A 17,646-nucleotide genomic window follows, 5' to 3' on the forward strand; every position below is an offset into this window, starting at 1 on the left:
GTGCTTTCGGTCTTTGATTACCCTTGAACCTCTGATTCATTAGTACGGCTTTCCCTGCGGTCTACGCTAATCGCTTCCTGACAAGTTTTCCCGCAGTGACCGAGCCTGCGTGGCCACCCCAGTCGCCCCGCGCGGCTCTCTTGAGCTCGCCCGCCGGACGAAGACGATACCAAGACATGCAGCGCAATCGCGAGAATTTTACGTCGCCTTTGAAGCGCTCTAGCACTACACCTAATTTTCGATCGAAGGCGAACCAGATCTTGGACGAGGATGATGCGGAAGAAGAGGACGAGGAAACGCTGCAGCTTCAGCTTGCCGAGATCAAAGCCCGCCTGAGGTTGAAGAAGCTCCAACAGAAAAATCGCGGCAGATCTAGCTCCAATCTCGAAGAAGAAGACGCCCGTCCAAGCTCTGCTATAAGCGCCGCGCGAACTGAAGCCCATGCCTTGACACCGAGAAGCGCCAAACCAGCCCTTGGAAGGTCGACGAGCGATGACATTCAGGTCCCGGCATCACCTACCAGGCGCGAGATTCCCACTGTGGACCCCCTATCACCACGGAGATATCAGATGGGCATTGATAAGGGATGGAAAGCTAGCGATGTGTCGTTGAAACGACCCCCAAGCTCAAGAACGGACCCTCGACCCAGCAGCCAGATTGGTTTCCGAGATGGGGCCATGGCACGCCCCAACGATGTGTTTTCTTCCAGACCACAGACGTCCCCCGGATCTCGAGGGATCAGTCGAATCAAAAGCTTCAGCGAGAGGATGGCTGAGGGCAGAGCAGCCGAGAAATCTCGAATGGAGAGAGCAGAACGGATCCAGGCAAACCGCAGCTCGGCTTTCCAAATCGATAAAGCAGAAATCGAGGCCTTTAAGGCTGCCGCAGCTGATGCGAAGCCATCTTCCCCGTCAAGGGAGCGGCCCGCGGAATCCTTTAGTCGCGAGGATATTCTTCGATCTATGGGCCAGGCTCGCCCGTCTGGGCTTCAGCGCAGTCAGACAACTCCGAGCATCCGCCGCACTGAGGGAAATACTGGTACCAATGATCGACAATCTCATCTCCATAGAAGGAATAACACAATGGAAGAAACAACAGGGCCATCCCAAAATGGTGACTCGCTCAAGCCCCCCGACTCCTCAAAATTCGAGTCCTACTCATCATTACACCTCTCAAATCGGGTCCTCCCACATTCATTCTTGAGCCGCACACTCGCAGACAAAAAGGTTCTCCGCATCCCCGATTTACTGAAGACAGTGAAGGCGCCTGCATTCGAACTCCCCGAAGACATTGAAGGAGACTTTGTGGTATTCGGAATCGTTGCGTCCAAGTCTGAACCTAGGGATGTGAAATCTTCTGGAAACGCAACTGCAAAAACAGAAGACCCCTATGACGATGGCCTGAATAATACAAACAAGTACATGGCTATAACTCTGACGGATCTAAAATGGACCATCGATCTCTTCCTTTTCGGCACCGCCTTCCCCCGTTACTACAAGGTTTCCGAAGGCACTCTTATTGCAATCTTGAACCCTACAATCATGCCCCCTCCCAAACACAAATTAGACACGAACCGATTCAGTTTGTCTTTGTCGTCGTCCGATGACACAGTTCTCGAGATTGGCTACGCCCGGGATATCGGATTCTGCAAGACCGTGAGAAAGGATGGAAAGACCTGTCAATCCTGGGTGGATGGGCGAAAGACCGAGTTCTGTGATTTCCACGTGGACATCCAACTCCGAAAGACCCAGGGCCAACGCTCAGGAGTCAACGCCGACACTGGCATGTTTGGACCAGGTGGTAAATCCGGAGCACGAACCGGTTTCTTCAACGAAGGAGCCAAGCGAGGGGGCGGCCGAGGCAACGGTGGCTACGGACAAGGTCAGGGATTGAAACGGGATGGCCCTCAGTATGACATGGGATCCCAATCCCTATACTACGTGGCCCCAGCCCCAAAGAATCGCGGAGCCGGTCGCGCCTCATACAACCCCGTCGGAGGTTCTGCAGCAAACCTGATCGATGCGCACGATGACCCCTTCCTATCCTCCGGCATGATGGGCCGCGGCTCAGAAAACAAAGAAGAGAAAATGCGCCGACGTCTCGCAGCCCAACAACGCGAACGCGACATAACCCAAAAACTTGTCTCAGGCCGAGTCGGAGGCGTAGGCGCCGAATATCTCCGCACAAGAACCGGCAATGAAACCCCAAACATGGAAATGACTCCAGGAACACCTACTTTGCCCAAGAGTCCTTCAGCCACGAACGGGATGGATCTCACCACATTCGGCAAAGCCAGAAATGTCCGCTTGAGTCCCATGAAGCGTGCCCATGGCACACCGCACGGCAGTGGGGTGAAGAAGACGCGGTTTATCACTTCGAAGGGAATTAGAGAAGCTGGTCGGGAGAGTTTGGGGGCACCGGCTGAGGTCACGGCTGGTGGAAGGCAGGCGATCTTGGATGATGACGATGACGATGATTTGGAGTTTGTTTGATGCGTTCCGTGCATCACGTTCTCCGGTTCGCTGGTTATCATTTGCATCCTTTGGAAAGGAATCCTAATTACGCTGTTACGAATTCAAAGCATGTCCCCAGTGGACCGGTTGCATTAGGCGAAGGTTTTTTTGTTCGATTTGTCCATGAGGAGAGGTTGATATTATCCTTGTTTAAATCGACGTATTTATTATAGTATGCTCATTTTCCTTGTAGAGTACGGACTTGATCATGCGTGTAGGTCGGAGAGCTTGGTTCCTGGCCGTAATAATGAGGGCTATCTGGGTCACGGGACCATGACGTTGAAGCCAGGCTGAAACAACCGCGTCGGTACAAGAAGTTACTTTACAAAGGACAATCTACAACATGAAGAAAAGGTAGCTATTTGATAATTCAATTTGGGGTGTTCCGCTATGCCGTCGTTTTGTCCCATAATGTCCTCCCAGGATTATGGACAAACCCAAGCCATCGACCAGACACATTAAAGTCACATCCAAACCATCTTAGTCCCAAGCGAGAACCAGAAAAGAATTCCGGGAATCAAAAGATCGAAGTAGAAATGACCGACGAAAACACAAGGTGCGTCGAGGCACAAAGAAAGAGACCAGAAAAAAAGAAAAAAGAGAACGCCACTTATCCAGCCGAAGACGTTATCGTTAGGTATCCTTGAGTTTTCGCAATTCCCAACCCACGCGCCAGTTCACGAGAAAGACAATTGAAAGAAACGCAATAAACGAGGAGATGAAAAAGTGAGAAAATCCCAGAGACCGCGCGAAAACATGATGGTCAATCATAGGGAGGGCAGATTAGGAAAATGGTAAGAATGCGAGGGGATGGATGTGCATTGGCAGGGGGTAAATGTTGTCGCACATCCTTAGGGCCAAGTACAGCGCCACGCAAGCGTGAATGCAGAGAAGAATTTGCGACATGCCGGAACAACTATGCAATCCGAAAATCAAAAGAATCGGGGACACCGATGTTACTAGGCATCAGCGACGGGTTCCGAAGAAGTCGGGGCCATAGCAGAAGTCCCACTGCGCAGAGCTTTTCTAGTCCGGGGAGCAGGGCTGCCTCGCGATTCGCGAGAGCGCTTGAGGCGGTCAGCGCGGGCCTCAACTGCTGAAGGCTTCTTGCTGAGTGGGTAGTATTTGAACAGACTAGCGCCGCTGTCGGTGCGAACTCGCTTGTTGGAATGTCCAGGGGCAGTGCCATTGGACGGAGGAACGGCTTCGCCGGTCTCTCCCGTAGAACCACGAAGGCGGGTGCTAGAAACACCACCGGGAGCACCAGGAGCGACGAGAGAATCAGATGTGTCAAAGTCGGGAGTGACGGGGTCAACAGCGAGATCGTAAGCAGGATCCGCAGGAGTGGGAGATGGAGCATCATTTTCTTCGACGTCAGTGAGATCTTCCTCTTCGGCAATCTCTTTCTCGGGCTCAGGTCGGTTGAATAGAAGGCGTGGTTTGATAGAAGCTCGGGTGAGAGGCTTGATCTTCTTCAAGATGTCGGGCTCATCGGCGAACAGGTCAGGGCGGCGAGCCAGAAGGCCGAGGTCATCAGAATCCTCATCCTCATCTTCCTCCATTTCATCGAAGCGCTTGAAGATTTTCTTGCCGCGGCTAAATTGCAGTTAGAATGTGTCGATATGAGCAGGGGTCAATAGTACTTACCAGACATACCAGACTCCATCGTCGTGGCTGGTAGTCGAACGAGTAGCGGGTCTGCCAGGCTTGGAGGCAAAGGGATTTCCACCAAGGTTACCGCGCACAGGAATACGGTCGCGCGAATCGGTGTGAATAGGGAAAGATGGGATACCCAGTTCGCGCATTAAAGCTGGATCAGTTTGACCTCTGACATGAGGAGTGTATCCAGTAGAGGCATTGAGAGGGGTCTCAAAGGTGTCAAAGGTGTCCATTGCGATATCCATCTTCTTACGCCTGGGGGCAGAGCTTGTAGGAAAGATGGCGCGAGAAGTGGAGGAATCAGTGCCGATGATTTTCTTCTTGGAGGGTGTTTTAGCAGGAGTGGGCAGAGCGCGTTCTGCAGATGATCGAGATGGTTGACCAGTAGAAGTGTGGGATTGTGAGGATTCAGAATCTAATGGTGAGATGCGAGAGGTTGCAGCCTTTCTGGAGAAAGATTGGCCAGTTCCAGGTGAAAAGGGCGAGAGAGTTCTCTTTGGAACACCATTTTTGTTTGATGAACTGGAGTGACTTGTAGGTGGCGTAACTTGGCGGGTCTTGACTTCCCGCTGACTTGCTAGTCTAGCAGAATAACGTGTAGGGTAGGGTTCGTAATTATCATGCTTGGGCCCAAAACGCGGTGCTCGAGGTACCCGGAGCGAGGTTGGTGAAGGGGGCGGCGGTGTTGACGCCATCTTGACCGAAAATGCGATTTAACAAGTTTATAAAGACCGATAGCCTTATTGATAAAGATATGCGTTATAGACTGATCACGGTAGACGTCTGTGTTGTTGTGGAATTTCGCGACCTTAATCAAGTGTCGAGGATAAGGGTTGGAAAACCAGGGCGGAACGCGATTTGGCCGAATGTTGTTCGAGAATAATAAGAGCGCAAGTGAGATTGATGGGCTCAAAAAATCAAGCGTAAATATGCAATTCGCAAGACGAAGCTAGAACAAAGAACGATGAGAAATGAAGGAAGGGTGAGGTTGCTAGGAAGGGCTGGATGTTTGGCGGCCCAGCCACATCCTTCACCGCCCGATAAATGGGGTGGCTGAAAGCCCCGCGACTGACTGTTGACGTTCTTCCTATTTCGTTCTTTTCTTCGTTTTGTGGATTTTTAATTCAATCTACTGAGCTCTCTTGATTCGCTCCTGCAACCAGAACCTACTGAGGCATCGTGCCCATCGAAACTGTACATACAGCAGTCCCCGGCACAAAATCAACATGGCATTCCGCAGCACAGCAGAGGAAATGGAGAGACTCCAGCTATCAGATGACGACACAGAGGATCTTTGGAACTCTCCCTCAAAGCGTGGAGCACACAAGAAATTCGACTCCCCACCCTCTGACAAAAAAATCACACCGGAACCTCGAGCTTCCCATGATAGTGGGGATCCTCTATTCGATCGCAAAGAAGCGCGAGAAGCCGCACTCCACACCGAATTGCAGGGTGTGCGGAACATCAACGAAGTTATTGAAGGACTATTGAGTAGCCTTGACTCTGCAAAAGGAAATATGGAGGTATTATGCTTTTCTTTTACACCACCAGAACCATTTCTAACCACATCTAGACGGTATCGCGAACGGTCACCTCGGCATCCACCCTCCTAAATACTTGGACCCGCATTCTCTCTCAAACCGAGCATAACCAGCGATTGATCCTTAACCCCAATTGGCAAGGTGCTACCCAGGATGTTGCCGATATCGAAAACGAAGCGATCCAAAGGCAGCAAGCAGCGGAGAGACGTGAACAGGCACTTCAACAACAAAGAGAGGCAGCAGCACGCAAAGCGCAGGAAATGGAATCGAGACGCACACAGGCTACAAGGGGCACTCGGGGCACTCGGGGAACCACCAGAGGTACAGTTCGAAGCACTGGCTTGGGCAGAACCCCGAGTGTCAGTAGTACATCGCGAACGGCAACCCGAGGCTCCTCGGCAACCAGTCGGGCAGGCAGTGGGATCGCGCGGGGAAGTGGAATCTCACGCAGTCGGGGGAAGCCTTGAATAATATTTGTAGCTTTTTATGTATCATATGACTTGTTCATGCCCAATTATGAAAATAATCGAAAATCAATATACCCTTTTCGCCTGAGGCCAACGCGTCGCGTGTCCGATAACGATAAGGATTTACCCCGACATGAATAGTTCTCCTCCCCTAACTCTGCTCACTTCATCCTACGCATCATGAATTTCGCTCCCTACCAAGACGAATCTCCAGATATTGAGCGTGCTCTATCTCCTCCAAATGATGGCTATCGCGTGTCTCCAAACCTCCGCTCCCCGCGAGCTTCGCTCGATGCACATGTGAATGTATTCACCAGTCACAGTTACCCCGGCGCGGGCGTTGCGACTCCAGGGCCTTTTGAGACAAGTCTCCCCCTCCGAATTGAGGTGGAGGCTATGCTAGCCTATTTACTTCTGCCCCCGGTCGGAGGTGTACTATTGTTGCTTATTGAGCACAACAGTGACTACGTGCGGTATGTGCCAGACATCGGGTCTCTCTACTGAACAGTATGCTAATTTTCTTTGTAGGTTCCATGCTTGGCAGTCGAGCATGTTATTCGCTACCATGTTTGTGAGTCTTTTGTTGCCCTCCCGGTCGCATATTTGCTTATATTTGTAACACAGGTCGTTCACCTCCTCTTCTGCTGGTCCAGCTTCCTTTCATGGACACTTCTCATCATCGACCTTCTACTCATTGGCTTCCTCGGCATGCATGCCTATCAAGACGGTGAGTCTGCCTCTAAACAATATCTTCTAGTGGCATCAATCAGATACCTAATACTAATCACTCATTTATAGTCGACACCTTGGACCACTTCGAGGTTCCTATCTTTGGTCGACTGGCCAACTCTTTCGTTGATGATGAATGAGCAGAAGTAATTGTTTCTTCGGTTTCTGCATGTATTTGAATTCAAACGGCGGAGGAGCATGTCTATTCTTCATATACCCCACTTGCCAATGATTGCTTGCTTTGGTCTTTCTTCATGTACAGCTTGTGCTTGATTCTGTGAATAATTTTGTCTGTATAATGCTTCTTGTAGATTTGAATGTATTATCTTATTGCTGGGTTGAATATCTTACTCTGGTCCATGGCACCAGAAGTCGTACCTGATAAATTCTGTTCGGATTCTACAATTGTAATGGACAATAATTTTAAACTGTCCCAGGGAAAGCAAAACATTGAGGTATGACTACAGCTAGCAATAGCAACAAGATTTTTCTTGAGCATTCGATCTATACTTCCCATGGCCTGGCATCAAATGCTGCATTCACCAATTTAGGTCTACATCTGCTTAGAGCCAAGCTAGGATCTGCTTGTGATACATTGGAAGGACACAGGGGCGTGTTTAGGGAACGGAAGGATCGAATATTCTAATCTCACATAGGTCTCTTTATCTTAGATATCATTGTATATAACTACGATCATATATATGAGCGACTATTAAATAATAGCTAGATCCCACTCGGTAGTAGTAATGCCGTTCTTAGGCCGGCGGGTACTGGACTTATATACTTCTGACCGCGGCGTATATATCCTTGGTCATCGGGTACGGTATTTCTAAATGAAGGGTTGCGCTACTCGGATATTCTGCCTAACTCCTTGTCTAGCTGCGTCTCCTGTTCGCTGAGAGTGGACAAACCCACCGCGAAGGGTTCGGTTGCCTGCGTAAAGCCGCACTGCGCTTGCTCTTCTCCAAGTCTACACGATCCGGGCTTAGTCAAACGCCCTCCTTCTTTCAAGCATAGTGTGATATATGTATGCGTTGACTGTCTGACCGGACTCAGCAAGTGGAGTGCGAGTTGCTTCTTTATCGAGTCTACTATTTCGGTAGTTGAAGGAGGTGGAAGAAGAAGAAGAAGTGAGGTCCCGATGCCGGTATTGAGAAAACTTGAGACAGAGCAAGAGAAGGGGGAATGTTGTAGCCCTCGGATGAATTCGAGGTACAGTGAAAGGAACTGATTGTAGCAGGAAATTACGAGTATTGCCGTTGCACATGCGTCGTCTAGTGCCTGCGTTGTGTGGGTTTGGAAGGTAGTAGAAGGCCGCGAGCATGGGTTGACAAGGTCAGAGCTTCCTGTTCTGGGAGAGGCCATACTATTTGTGTAATCGCTGTGGATAATGGAAAATAAAAAAGGACTGCGAGAACTGAATCATCTGACTGGCTTCGACGGAGCCAGTCCGAGTCCTGTATAGGTCGAGATGCAATTGAAAGAGCCGTCCATGCATTCTTCGGCATTTTCAGTCTTATCACCCGTTCCAGGTCTATGCCTATGGTGACTCATCTGGCGATAGTTGAGAGGACGCTGACCGGAGGTATGGGTATGATGGAAAGCTTCAGGATTGTTGACCGCACTATTATACCCCTGCGATACGGCAAACGGCACAAACATTGGAGTTCCTCCGTCAGCAGTTTCAGCATGATTGACGAGTCCAGTTTCAAATAGTGCTGATGCTGCAGCAGAGTGCGAAGCGAACCCAAATTGGCAACTGTCACTCTGCTTTTCGCTAGTCACAGTAACCTGCTGTTGCCCAAGGGAGCAGGCCCAGTCGTATCCCTGCCCACTCACAATATGACCTCCCCAGGAGTGAGCAGTCCCATAGCCAGCCACGGTGTCTTCGTCTCTTTCAACACCCGAGCTTGAACATGCATGTACCGGGGTCTGAGTATGGGATGTCGGTCGAGACCGAACTCTCCTCTGGCCTGATCCATTGGGGGAGACTATACTCTCCTGCGTGCGGGATCTGGGCGCCGATGTCTGCACGCACTCTACCCCAGCACATTGGCATCGTAAGTAGGGTCCGCTATCGGTCCTCTTGGTGCATCGGACCTTATAGTAGTGACACCGATCACAAGATTGACGATAATATTGATAGTGGATATTTTACTATACAATGTTAATCCTGGAAGTCGTACTAGGTTGATATACTAATTACTCTGTGACCATGTTAGCAATGACTAGATAGGAACCTCTGGGGGTTAATTTATATCAATGATAGGTTGACCATCTAAATATATATCTACTTTACTTGGCTGTGGGTGTAAATGGAAAATGACATTGCATAGTAATATCAGCAAATCTTATGATATGAGGTGACTTAGTTGATTTTTTGACTTGGTTTTTGGAGAAGTATGAGGATGATTCTTACGTAACAACATTGTTGCCCTAAGTTATCATCTCACCTCGCCCTAACCCTAACAACAAACCAACGATGAAGAGAACAACCGCCAACAAGGGGCATATTAACAACAATGATATGTATGGAGTATGTTCATAGTATATCAGGGAATGGGGATGTTTACATTTATATCGAGCGTAGCGCATACAATGTTAGCTGTGCTATTGCCGTTTCCTTACCCTAAAACGGAGCATATGTTGAAGAAGAGGTTGTTGTATCTATGATATTCCGTCTGTAGATGGTACCTTATATATTTATATCCAAATAATGCCCAGCAACGTATTGCATATTGATAGGGAGGAAAAGAATCTCACTGAGTCTTCTTAACGCTCCTCCTCTCCATTGCCACACTCGCCAAAATCGACAAGGAAGCCAACGCAACAGGGATATACAGCGTTTGAATCACCGCCTCATCATATCCAGAAAGCACAGCACCGAGTCTAGCAGACCCGATCTGCTCCCTCACATCCACCAGACCTCCGTGGTCAAAGATGCTCCGGTCAGTCCCCGGCGCGTACCGTTCCACTTCGATGGCCAGTCGGCTCTGAAACAGCACAGCAGAAACCGAGACAAAAAGCGCAGATGCGAGGAGCCCTGTGAACCCGGTGATTGCAACCCCGGTGGCAATGTCCTTGTCTGGGAGAACGGTCTGCACAGCGAACACTGGCGCTTGAAGACCCAGGCCCACGCCGGCGCCGAGAAAGGCCATGAGTAGAATGATTTTAACCAGGGTGTCATTGTATTCGATTGTGGTGAGCAGTCCGCAGGCGATGGGCGTGATGACAGAGCTGATGAGCATAAAAGCTGTAGTAAATATAGATATTGTTAGTTGCCTTTTCATCCCGGATTCCAATGGAATGTGCTGCTACTTACGGTAATAATAGCCCATCCATGTGGTCCCTGCACCGGCAATGAGGGCAGTCACAGCCATGCCCGCAAAGAGCGGCAAGCCCATAGCGCCAGATTTCGTAGCACTAAACCCGCGCACCCCCTGGAAGTAGATCGACATATAGTATTCAGTAACGGCAAGGATACCATTGCTGCAAGCATTGAACCAAGCCCCAGCCAGAATACTGCGCTGCGTCATGATGCGCGGGGGGAGGGTAGCATCTTCCTTCTTACGATGCTGCATGAACGCAAAGACGCCAATGAGGACGGGAAAGAGTACCAGCAGCACGATGATCCGCGCATTGGTCCAGCCGTATTTGATGCCGCCCCATTGCAGCCCGATTAGTAGGCAGACGATGGCAGGCACGAATACCAGCGTCCCCGGGATGTCGAGCCGCTTGCATTTTTCCACCACGGGCAACCCGGCTTCATGTGGGGGGTTCGCTGGCATTTGGAACCCGTATGCGATGAACCCGCTTGCGATGGCCCCGATGGGCAGGTTAATTCCGAAACAGGCCCTCCAGGAAAAGGCGTCGATTAGCACGCCGCCGATCAGGGGAGCGATCACCATGGCTATGTTTGAGCCTGCACCTACTAACCCGGTCCAGAAGGGCCGCTTGTGCACGGGCAGCTGACTGGTCAGCAGTACAATGCTGCCTGTCTGGATACCGCTGCTGCCTAGGCCTGCGATGGCGCGGCCCAGGATGAACGTCGCGCTGGTCGGGGCGACGGTGCAGAGGAGCGAGCCGAGCTCGAAGAGGAACATGGATACTAGGAAGATGGTTTTCATGGGGAAGACGGTGTACAGCCGGGCGAAGAAGAAGATGAAACTGCTGGCGATCAGCTGATAGGATGCTGAGTACCATCCAATGTCGTTTAGCTGCTTGAACTGGTTGGAGAGGCTGGGGACGGCCACCGCGACGATGGTCATGTCGAGGCCGACAAAGACGACGCAGAGGAGAATTGAGAAGATGACGAGCCCTCGCTTGAACCCGGTGGGATATACGAGAACATCTTCAATCTCGAGCTGCTCTCGCGATGGCCTCGTTGCCGCTGGGGAACCTGGAGTCTCTGTCGCGGTCGGCATTCCACGGAAGTTCCGTTGTCGTTAGTGTAGAAGGTGTTGTAATATTGATGGGGTTATGCAGTGTATAGTATACCGAATGGTTGCCAGGGAGGGGTCAGAGTTGATGGGGAAGGAATAGTCCTTTGGGAGATTTATTGGAGTTGCCTCACGCCTCGCGTGATGACCAGGGTTACCCCTCCTGCAACTGGCTCACAGGAGTCAGTTGGGGTAATGGCAAGGCTTACTACCCGATGGCAATAGGGTCTTGTTCATTGATTGCCTTTATCAATGAAGGTTAGTTTCGGAAGGTAAAGGGGAAAAAATATCGAGAGCAATCTGGATCACTCTTCATGTCTTCATGCTAGGATTTCCTTCTATCATCTATACATAAGTTACCATGCAGAGGGAGCCATAAGACCAAGGCTAAACTCCGGATATTACGGCAAAACGGCCCGGTCCTACCGTCAACCTCGTAATGAGAAGGTAAAAACTCTCCAAGATCGAAATTCACTGAGAGACTTTCGTATTGAGGTGCTAATTCTCTTCTCTTTCAGTCCTTGTTAAAGAAAACCACCTGTACAGTAATATCATCTCGCAAATGGCGAGAAAACGGAGAGTCAAAGGCAAGCCGGCCAGCGATCAACTCATGATGATTTCCACCAAGGGAGTTACGCGTCAGATGCACAGCGGCATTGTCATCCTGGACGGTCGTTCGTTCCTCTACAAACCTCCAATCCACCCCTTCCCGGAACCGACCAAAGTCAAACGGCTCGTATGTTGGCGATTTGACTCTCTTCCCGTCGTCGCCCGATAGCCATTTGCCGACCAAGTCCACACCCTGCTGACTAGAAAGTGTATCCCACAACCCATCTGTCGCCATAATCAAAAACGAAGGTTTGGTAGGGTCGATACGAGTGCTGGTCACGACCGGCTCGGCTGTCAGGTAGGGTGGCGTGCGAACGTCGTACCTAGGCGTCAAGGGCGAGGGAGCATTGAACCTGCGTTTCATCTCTTGTTGGAAATCTAAAGACCACTTCCACCGACTGTCGCCGAAAGCTCGTGAGACCATGATTCCCAGCACCCGGCCATCCTTCACAATGTCTTCTTCACCCGGGTGTTCTTTGTAGAGCCGGGCGATCTCTTCGTCGTTGCGGCCGGATTGGTCTATCGATAGGGGAATTGCCTCCCAGCTGCCATCTGGCCTTTGTTGTCCCAACACTGCTCTTGAGTCGCCGGTGCATGCCACGTGCAGGGTGCTAGTAGCTGGTTCATACATAGATAGCAAGGCACAGGAGCCAGCATAAGCGGGGGCTAATTTCTTGATCTTGTCTTGCAGGGATTCGCCGCTTTGGGATGTTGTCAAAGCTTCTTTCACAATCAAGTCGTCGAGGTCCACGAATGCTTTCATTATGGCTTGTTGAACCAGCTCGTCTGGCACTGATTTCTCGTTTGATTGTGACTTGACTTCATGCAGAGATCGACGCACGAAAGGTAAAAGTTTCCTTGTTAGAAGATCTGCAGTTTGCCATCCTGCGTGGCCATCAAACACAGCCCAGGCCATCCATTCTTTTCCATCGTCCCACGGGGAAGACAGCTTGCCGTGGATATATCGGTCCTCGCAAGGGCTGTTAGACGCCAATTGATTGACGTCGTATCTGTTGACACCGGGGACATTTTTGGATTGATATGAGCAGGCACCCTTATATAGAATGTGTGTAACCTGCTCTTTCGAAGGACCCGGCTCGGTCACTATCTGCTCAGCTGGGGGACAGTTGATACGCGGTATCTCCTCCTGAGTGGTGGTCAGCCACAATAGGCCAGCTGTACTGGCAACACCAGCGGTCACAAATATTTTCTTCATGTTGGAAGCAGAGTCCAGAGTGAAAGATGAGCTGGGTTTTGAGTAAAATCGTTTAGTCGGTGTCCGTAAGATAGACGGGGTCATGCGACCTGGACGGGCTCGAGTAAGGCCGGATAAAAACATCTTCAAGTAACGGAGAGAGCTACGGCAAAACATAAAGGCACACCTGAGCGGTGTCTCCAGATGCGGTTACAGGAGGAGTGCAATTTTGTACTTGGACTCCAAGGGGTCAACAGTGGAAAGCCACCTGAGCATGATTGGCCACATGCAGTATCCCGGTCTCCACCTAGCCCTACTTCCAAACAAACCACTATCACAGATAGACCTGGGTCGAAGCAAATGAGTTGAATACAAGAATTTCTACAGATTACGAGGTATATGGTTGCTGTTAGATAGGAAAAGGCACACACGTGATTGTGCATTCAATTTGTATCCTCACGATTATCCGCTTACAGCTTACACACCACCAACCAGAGTAAAATCACAGAAGAAAAGGGCATCGATTAGAACAAGTCACATCATATCCTCCATAAAAAAAAGTGAATGAGCGTCCAACATTAGTCCATCAGTGATCAAAAGTAAAGAGATAAAGCGAAGAAAGGTCGATCACAGGCCCCAAAAAAAGTCTCCATAGCCAGAGATCCGTCATCATACAATTTCATCCGAAAAGATCCCACAAAGAGAAAATAAATGAAAATCCAACAAATTGACACGAAGCGCAATACCAAAAAGGAATCCCAAAACACGCGCGCTAAAGCTTCCAAAAACATCCGTAAGAACAGGATAACATGATTGAACGAGCTGTTCGTGATGTCGAGACGAGACTGTAGCACCATGTTGAGAACGAAAGGTAAGAATAGGGTAGAGTTAAAAAAAGGACCGTGAATGTGCAAAGAGGGTTGACGAAAGCATGGTATCTACATGAGAACATGAGAAAGAGTATCTCCGTCAGGACAATCGTTGTGAGGGTCGTGGCGGGTCGTGAGATCGAGGGGGTATTTAGATGATTTGCAGGTAGTTGCTCGGCACGAGACCGGGGTGGCCGCGGGCATTGGTGACTTCGGCTTCCCACCAGCCATCATCTTGGAGACGAAGAACAGCAAGGACATCACCCTTGCCGAAGCCGAGCTCCTCGGGGATTGCGGCATTGTAAGTGTACATGGCACGAGCTGTGAGGAGTTAGATAATGATATCCTATAATCAGGAGTCAGATAAAACTTACCGAAATGCAGGATGGGACGGCCATCACGACTGAATTTGCGTCCGGGCTCTGCAACAGCCAGAGTGCGGCTCCGGGATCTGCCAATAGGCGGGCCGTCACCATAAGTAGATGAGGGGCGACCGCTCGACCGGGCCGAGCCATATCCACCAGGGCTGCTAGCACCGTACATATCACCATGGTTTCCAGACAATTGCAATTCCATTCCACCGGCACTGGAGGGACGAGTTTGCTGTCGGAACTGAGGCTGAGGAGACACCGCACGGTGGCTCATGGCGGGCGAGGGCCTTCTCTGGAAGTCGTTGGGAGAGTAGGGTGGGTTTTCAGCGCGACGAGGAGTGGGCGACTGGCTGTACTGGCTTCGCATGCTGTTGGACTGGTAGGAGGCCGGGCTTGGGCTTGCTCCTCTGCTGTTCTGGCTCATGCGAGTATCCACACGTGGAGATGCAGCCCGAGGCGCAACCTGAGGACTGGCGCTCCGTCTTGGTGCGGGTGATCTGGCACGAGGGACTTCCTGGGTTTGACCGCTGTGCCTGGATCCCATGCTGTTATTTTGACCCCGAAGCATGGTCTGGGTTTGACCAGTGTATTTTTGGGTCGTCTTCTGCATTTGCTTGGCTGTGAAGGCGGGCTGGGGTGCTCCAAGTCGCTTAACCGCAGGGTCATTGTAAGCCGGAGGCGCTGTACCACTGGCATTGCTACCACCATACTGAGAAGAAGGCGCAGATGGGTTAGGGGTGGAGATACCAGCGTATCTGTCAGCGGAAACTCGAGTTGCTGACTGCTTTCCATTTGTCTTCAATTCAAACAGAGCACGTGCCATGGGATCCAAGTCATCTTCGGGAGCCTTAGCTGTCTGAGCCCCCTTACTTGGCGAGGTTTTCTCAGGAGAAGCAACGTCAAATACGTTGTTACCGACGTTGAGCTGGAAGTTGGCTCGGGGGTCAACAGGTTCCGGGCTTGCAGAGATACGAGTAGGAGGTGCTGCCGAAGGAGGTGGACCAGCTGGAGGCTTGGCGGGGCTGACCTGCTTTGGTGGGCTCATTTGCTTGGGCGGACTCGTTTGCTTAGGCGGACTCATCTGTTTGGGAGGGCTAATGGGCTTAGTCGGGCTCATTTGTGCAGTTGGCGAGTCCCATCCACTTCGAGGCGCGGCCTGTGGGGACATAGCTGGCTGCGAAGGAATAACAGGTCGTTCTTTATCATGGCGGCTCTTGCGACGGAAGGGGCTGTTGCTGAAGAATGCACTCTTCTTCTTTGGCGATGGTGACTGCTTGTCTTCGAAGGAGCTTGGAAGTGGCGCACTGTTTGTTGGCTTCGGGATGGACTTCTTGGTAGGCGTTGCTTCGACACTAGACATAGAGGTAGGGTTCGAAACTTCGCTTTGAGAGTCGCGGCTAGATGGGCGATAGGCGCTGGCTGCCGAGCTGCGCTCCGATGGGGGTCCGGCACGACAGAACATGGTCATACCATCTGTAGGGTATGCGTTGTGGGGAACGGCTCCAATCTCTCCATGTCGCTCGGGGTCATAGTTCGGGGGCGGCGCACCTCCACGACGGAGATCCAAAGGCGCAGGCTGAGAGGCAGGTTGCGGAATCGGCACTTCATTAACGGGAGGAGCAGGGTGGCCCATATGAGCTGCAAGCTCAGACTGCGGGTCGTTGTGAGACTCGAAGGTCGAGGGCTGGGGAGATGATGTACGGAATGCAGGGTTCATGGTGCGCTGGAACTGGGCAACCGAGTAGCCCTCGGCCTCATCCATCTCAGAACCAGTATCATCGTCTTTGCAAAAGTTGATGAATCGAGGAGGGTCTGGGATCTCCTGACCAGTTCCGCTCGCCTTAATGAAGGCGAGAATATCCTTCTCCACTTCGCAGTTTTCCAATGAAAGACGGACTTTCTCGCAAGACTATATCGTATGTCAACATAGAAAATTAGATATGGGGAGAACAAACATACAGCATCGTCGCTGACACAAACAGTCGAGGCAATGTTCGCATATGTCCACAGACTGCTCTTCGTAAAGTCGAGACGCTCCTCTTCCAAGTCTTGGAACTTGTCACAAGCAGACTTCCACTCCTTATTCCAACGTCCAGTAGTTTCCTCCAGTTGTTTAATGGCGGCTTCATATTCGTTGCTGTTGGACGCGAGCTGAATTTGGGTCTTCTCAAGCTTGGCTTTGTTCTTGCGCTCTTCTTGTCCCATAACCATATGTCCCTGCGCCAGATATCCTTTAATGCGAAGGCAATCCTGTTCATAACGATCGCGTGTCTGAATAGTCAGCTCATTGTTCCACCAAGTTACCGGAAGGATGCGTACTTTGTTGACAGCCGCCGTCTGTTGCATTTTAGTCTTGTGAAGGCGTTCAATGGTTTGTTGAATGATCTTCCGTCGCTCCTTGATACCACTGGCAAACGCAGCTAGTGGCTCTTCCAGTTCAGTTTTCATTTGTCCTGCGATTGCCGCGTGTGCCTTGGCAATTGCCTCTGTCTCCCCACGAACCACATCGAGCGAGTTCCGGAGCGATCCTGTCTCAGATGAGCCGAGTGACTTGCGGCAGAGAGCCTGGAGTTTGCGGGCGTATTCATCTTCAATAGAAGCTCGAACTGTAAGCAATATCAGTATTGAAAAATCTCGCGGCTGTGATGCATGCCACATACGGTTATAGAAAACCTTCAATTCATCATTTGTAACTTTTGAACTATGCATGCGGTCCAGCATAGGCTGAAGTCCCGCATCATCTTTACCCCAGAAGTTATTCGCAACTAGAGGATCGTTAACGCGTGACAAGGAATAATAATGGAGAACAGCATACAAGACATGGAGACCGTAGGTCCGTCTGCCACCGTCCCAGGCATGATTGAAGTTGAGCCTCGGCCCGCCTTTGCTCAATTTGAAAGGTGTGGAAATGACCGATAAAAGGAAAAGAAACAGAACAATGAGACTGTGCGATAAGAAACAACAAAAGAGACCCTTGGAGGTCGCAATGTGTCGAGGTTGGAGGTGGCCGGAGGGATGTACTGTTTACTGGCGCGTCTCTCGGGGCAACCACCGCGCAGCTGTCATGCACCCTATTACATAATCCCAGCCACTCGGCCCTAACTTAAGTTAATTTCTGCCTAAGATGGAAAGCTGCTTTAGTTACTCTTGTCTACAATTAAATTACCAGAAAAGTGGTATTCATAAAATATTTCCATTTCATTCTGTTCATTTGTTCGTGCAACCTATCTATGTAATCGAGGGCTCGTAAAATA

At 50.6% G+C, this 17,646-nt stretch overlaps 7 protein-coding genes across 7 annotated transcripts; 2 read left to right on the forward strand and 5 right to left on the reverse strand.

Annotated features, from left to right (window-relative positions):
- Positions 1-176: 176 nt before the first annotated feature.
- On the forward strand, positions 177-2,492 carry N7446_008211 (Mcm10/DnaG-type zinc finger protein; the record flags this gene model as incomplete). Its single annotated transcript, XM_058516956.1, has 1 exon — positions 177-2,492. One exon carries the CDS (start codon positions 177-179, stop codon positions 2,490-2,492), a length of 2,316 nt encoding a protein of 771 aa, XP_058370602.1.
- A 980-nt stretch (positions 2,493-3,472) lies between these two features.
- Positions 3,473-4,867, reverse strand: N7446_008212 (uncharacterized protein; the record flags this gene model as incomplete). Its single annotated transcript, XM_058516957.1, has 2 exons — positions 3,473-4,109; positions 4,161-4,867. The coding sequence occupies 2 exons, from the start codon at positions 4,865-4,867 to the stop codon at positions 3,473-3,475; spliced, it is 1,344 nt and encodes a 447-aa protein (XP_058370603.1).
- Positions 4,868-5,299: 432 nt separating this feature from the next.
- Positions 5,300-7,049, forward strand: N7446_008213 (uncharacterized protein; the record flags this gene model as incomplete). The annotated part of the gene is made up of 6 exons (XM_058516958.1): positions 5,300-5,695; positions 5,746-6,163; positions 6,383-6,653; positions 6,709-6,751; positions 6,805-6,907; positions 6,979-7,049. The coding sequence occupies exons 1-6, from the start codon at positions 5,399-5,401 to the stop codon at positions 7,047-7,049; spliced, it is 1,203 nt and encodes a 400-aa protein (XP_058370604.1). The 5' UTR covers positions 5,300-5,398.
- A 1,282-nt stretch (positions 7,050-8,331) lies between these two features.
- Positions 8,332-8,891, reverse strand: N7446_008214 (uncharacterized protein; the record flags this gene model as incomplete). The annotated part of the gene is given in 2 exon segments (XM_058516959.1): positions 8,332-8,818; positions 8,836-8,891. The coding sequence occupies 2 exon segments, from the start codon at positions 8,889-8,891 to the stop codon at positions 8,332-8,334; spliced, it is 543 nt and encodes a 180-aa protein (XP_058370605.1).
- A 777-nt stretch (positions 8,892-9,668) lies between these two features.
- N7446_008215 (uncharacterized protein) lies at positions 9,669-11,333 on the reverse strand (the record flags this gene model as incomplete). Its single annotated transcript, XM_058516960.1, has 2 exons — positions 9,669-10,162; positions 10,232-11,333. 2 exons carry the CDS (start codon positions 11,331-11,333, stop codon positions 9,669-9,671), a joined length of 1,596 nt encoding a protein of 531 aa, XP_058370606.1.
- A 529-nt stretch (positions 11,334-11,862) lies between these two features.
- N7446_008216 (PP2C family serine/threonine-protein phosphatase) lies at positions 11,863-13,296 on the reverse strand (the record flags this gene model as incomplete). Its single annotated transcript, XM_058516961.1, has 1 exon — positions 11,863-13,296. One exon carries the CDS (start codon positions 13,294-13,296, stop codon positions 11,863-11,865), a length of 1,434 nt encoding a protein of 477 aa, XP_058370607.1.
- An 876-nt stretch (positions 13,297-14,172) lies between these two features.
- Positions 14,173-17,250, reverse strand: N7446_008217 (formin-binding protein HOF1; the record flags this gene model as incomplete). Its single annotated transcript, XM_058516962.1, has 5 exons — positions 14,173-14,342; positions 14,396-16,301; positions 16,352-16,998; positions 17,053-17,157; positions 17,208-17,250. The coding sequence occupies 5 exons, from the start codon at positions 17,248-17,250 to the stop codon at positions 14,173-14,175; spliced, it is 2,871 nt and encodes a 956-aa protein (XP_058370608.1).
- Between the last annotated feature and the right edge of the window lie 396 nt (positions 17,251-17,646).

Source organism: Penicillium canescens (genome assembly GCF_028828765.1).
Source record: "Penicillium canescens strain IBT 15451 chromosome Unknown utg000005l_segment0_segment0, whole genome shotgun sequence".
NCBI classification, from domain to species: Eukaryota; Fungi; Ascomycota; class Eurotiomycetes; order Eurotiales; family Aspergillaceae; genus Penicillium; species Penicillium canescens.